The sequence below is a fragment of the Cariama cristata genome, unplaced genomic scaffold (genome assembly GCF_000690535.1).
Source record: "Cariama cristata isolate BGI_N322 unplaced genomic scaffold, ASM69053v1 scaffold10272, whole genome shotgun sequence".
Taxonomy (NCBI): Eukaryota; Metazoa; Chordata; class Aves; order Cariamiformes; family Cariamidae; genus Cariama; species Cariama cristata.
The window spans coordinates 4,694-7,306 of record NW_009605488.1 but is presented as its reverse complement, the minus strand read 5'-3'; the positions used below and the strand labels follow the sequence as shown (position 1 = coordinate 7,306).

The 2,613-nt window shown below is 41.8% G+C and overlaps 1 protein-coding gene across 1 annotated transcript; it reads left to right on the top strand.

Annotated features, from left to right (window-relative positions):
- Positions 1 to 1,143: 1,143 nt before the first annotated feature.
- CLN8 (ceroid-lipofuscinosis, neuronal 8 (epilepsy, progressive with mental retardation)) lies at positions 1,144 to 2,386 on the top strand. The gene is given in 4 exon segments (XM_009695975.1): positions 1,144 to 1,543; positions 1,546 to 1,595; positions 1,597 to 1,686; positions 2,072 to 2,386. Coding segments are annotated over 4 exon segments (855 nt in total).
- The last annotated feature ends 227 nt before the right edge of the window (positions 2,387 to 2,613 follow it).

Below are 2,613 nucleotides of genomic sequence, written 5' to 3'. Positions count from 1 at the left end.
CGTCCCGGAGGGGGGCATGTGCGAGCAAAGGCCGGGGTGAGCGGGTCCCACCGGGGTCCGGGCCGTGGTGGCGTTTCCCGGATGGCGAAGCAAGGCCGGAGCATCTCAGCGGGGGCTCTGTACTCGGCGGTGCTTGTGGCTTTTCCGTCTAGCTCCCACCCAGCTCCCCGGTGCACTGTGGTTTTTGAGCATTCGCAGGCTGCGGTGGGTCTAGTAGTCGTGCTGCTATCACCTAAATCATTCATAAAATGAGCTGGCATTCAAATAGTTCAGTATTATCTGGCTTTTCCCTCCTCGCAAATCTTTGGTTTTGAACTACGATGTGTTCAGGAAGTTTTGGCTAACTTGAGGCAGTTACTGCTGGGCTGTTCAGTAAATTACACTAATGTTGTTAATAATACACATTAATGTTGCTTGTCTGCATTCCATACTCTTCTTGCATTTTTGGAATACGTTTTTTGTTGGAAAGTGGCTTAATGTTCAGAAACTGGCTGCAAAGTCTTGTTTTGAGATGTGATCCTGAAAGCCCTTTTCTGTGCAAGTGGCCCCGCTTACTGGATTAAGTTTTTGTAGTTTTATGCCCCAGATCTGTATTTTGAGATTCTAAACTACACCCAAAGCCATAGGAAGTGGTGGAAGATCAATGAGGGAAGAACAGGGGAGTAGGAGAATAATGGAGAATAACTGCACACTGCTGTTAAGATACGAGTTTCATAAATAAGAAAACAGCATTCGCTTCTTGTATTTTCTCTTCCTCTTTCTTGCCTTCTTACTTTACCCTCTTCAGCTTTTGTTTCAGTGCGTTGCTTTGTGCTAGTACAGATTTTGCAGGCCATTTGATGATCTTAAACACATTGCTTAAGTTTTTTGGCCGGCCTGCCTGTCTTTGGGATGACTGTGCCTAATGGCAACAGGACCAAAGTCGTAACTGCAGTGGAAGTAAGTTCTGTATGGTTTAGAAGATATGTATATGGATGACTCAAAAATTCACTTAATTTTTTTCTCCTTGTTCCAGATGGAGAAGAAGAGTTCATGGTTTCTTGTTTACATAATAGCAGAGGCTGAATAGGTATAAAGGAGACTATAGTGTGGGTGAGAAGCGTCAAGCCCCTTGCAAGGCTTTGCTCTGTAAAAAAAGAAGAAATGAATCCTACAAATGATGATCCAGTGTTTGGAACCATTTTTGACTGGGACTATCTCTTATGGGAAGTTCGTTTGACGTTTTTAGCTGCTGGGTTTTTAATCTACTTGGGAATATTTCTCCTGTCTCACTGGCTGTCTTCATGGATAAGTACCACTTACCGTGCCTTGTATGCAAAGGAGAAGGTGTTTTGGAATATGGCAGTCACACGTGGTGTGTTTGGACTTCAGAGTTGTGTTGCTGGGTTATGGGCTTTGCTCATAGATCCTGTTTTTCATGCTGACAAAGTGTATTCACAGCAAAAGTGGAGTTGGTTTAACTGTTTAATAGCTGCTGGATTTTTCTTGCTTGAAAATGTAGCTGTTCACATATCCAACATTACTTTTAGAACATTTGATGTGTTCTTGGTAGTTCATCACTTGCTTGCTTTTGGTGGCTTGGCTGGTCTAGTAATTAACGTGAAGTCTGGACATTATCTGCCTTTGATGGGAATGTTGCTGGAGATGAGTACTCCCTCAACGTGCATTTCCTGGATGCTTCTAAAGGTAAGAATGTGATCATTTTCAGGTTATGTTTGTAACTGTTTTCATGCACCTCCTTTGTCCATAGGTAATCTGTGTAGTTTGTCTAGATAGCTTTTCAGCAAAACTGCGATTGTCTGATTGATATCCATGTTATTGTGATACCTGCTTTTGTCGTGATGATATTTCTGTAGTCCTCCATATAGGTTTCTGTGTGATGCTGTCTGTATGTGGATAGTGGGATGGTATAGATTCATTCTGAGTTGGGGCTGCTGTATGCATGTGGAATATCATAGCCCTACAAGGAGAAAATGCCTGAGAGTGTGTGTACGTGAAATACAGATTCCTCAGTTCCTTATCTTGAAGTAACAATCTCACTTCTGCATACTTTCTGTTCTTGTTTTTCTAGGCTGGCTGTGCTAACACCTTTTTCTGGAAGGCAAACCAGTGGGTGATGATCCACCTGTTTCACTGCCGCATGATTCTTACTTACCACATGTGGTGGGTGTGTATTTTCAACTGGAATTCTGTGGTGGAAAATCTGGGACTTCTTCATTTTATTGTTTTATTCTCGGGATTATTTGCTGTTACGCTAATACTTAACCCATACTGGACATACAAAAAAACTCAGCAACTTCTCAGCCCAACTGACTGGAACTTTGAAAATAAAGCAATGGAAAATGGAAAATTAAATGGTGAAACACATGAAAAGAAGAGGATATAACACCGAAACAGCTGGTTCCTAGTAGGGTAGAGAATACAATGCGAAGTAATTTTTTGCCCGTGACTTAGAAGCTTTTGCAAGAAGCTTGTTAACAGAGTGATTCCTTGCTGGTAGTATTCTGTGTGCACCACAAGTATTTTAAAGCATTGTTTGTGTTTCATATGTGCATACACATAAGATCTTCAACCTCTTAGTTATGAATTATGCCAACAATTTTGTCAGGTTAG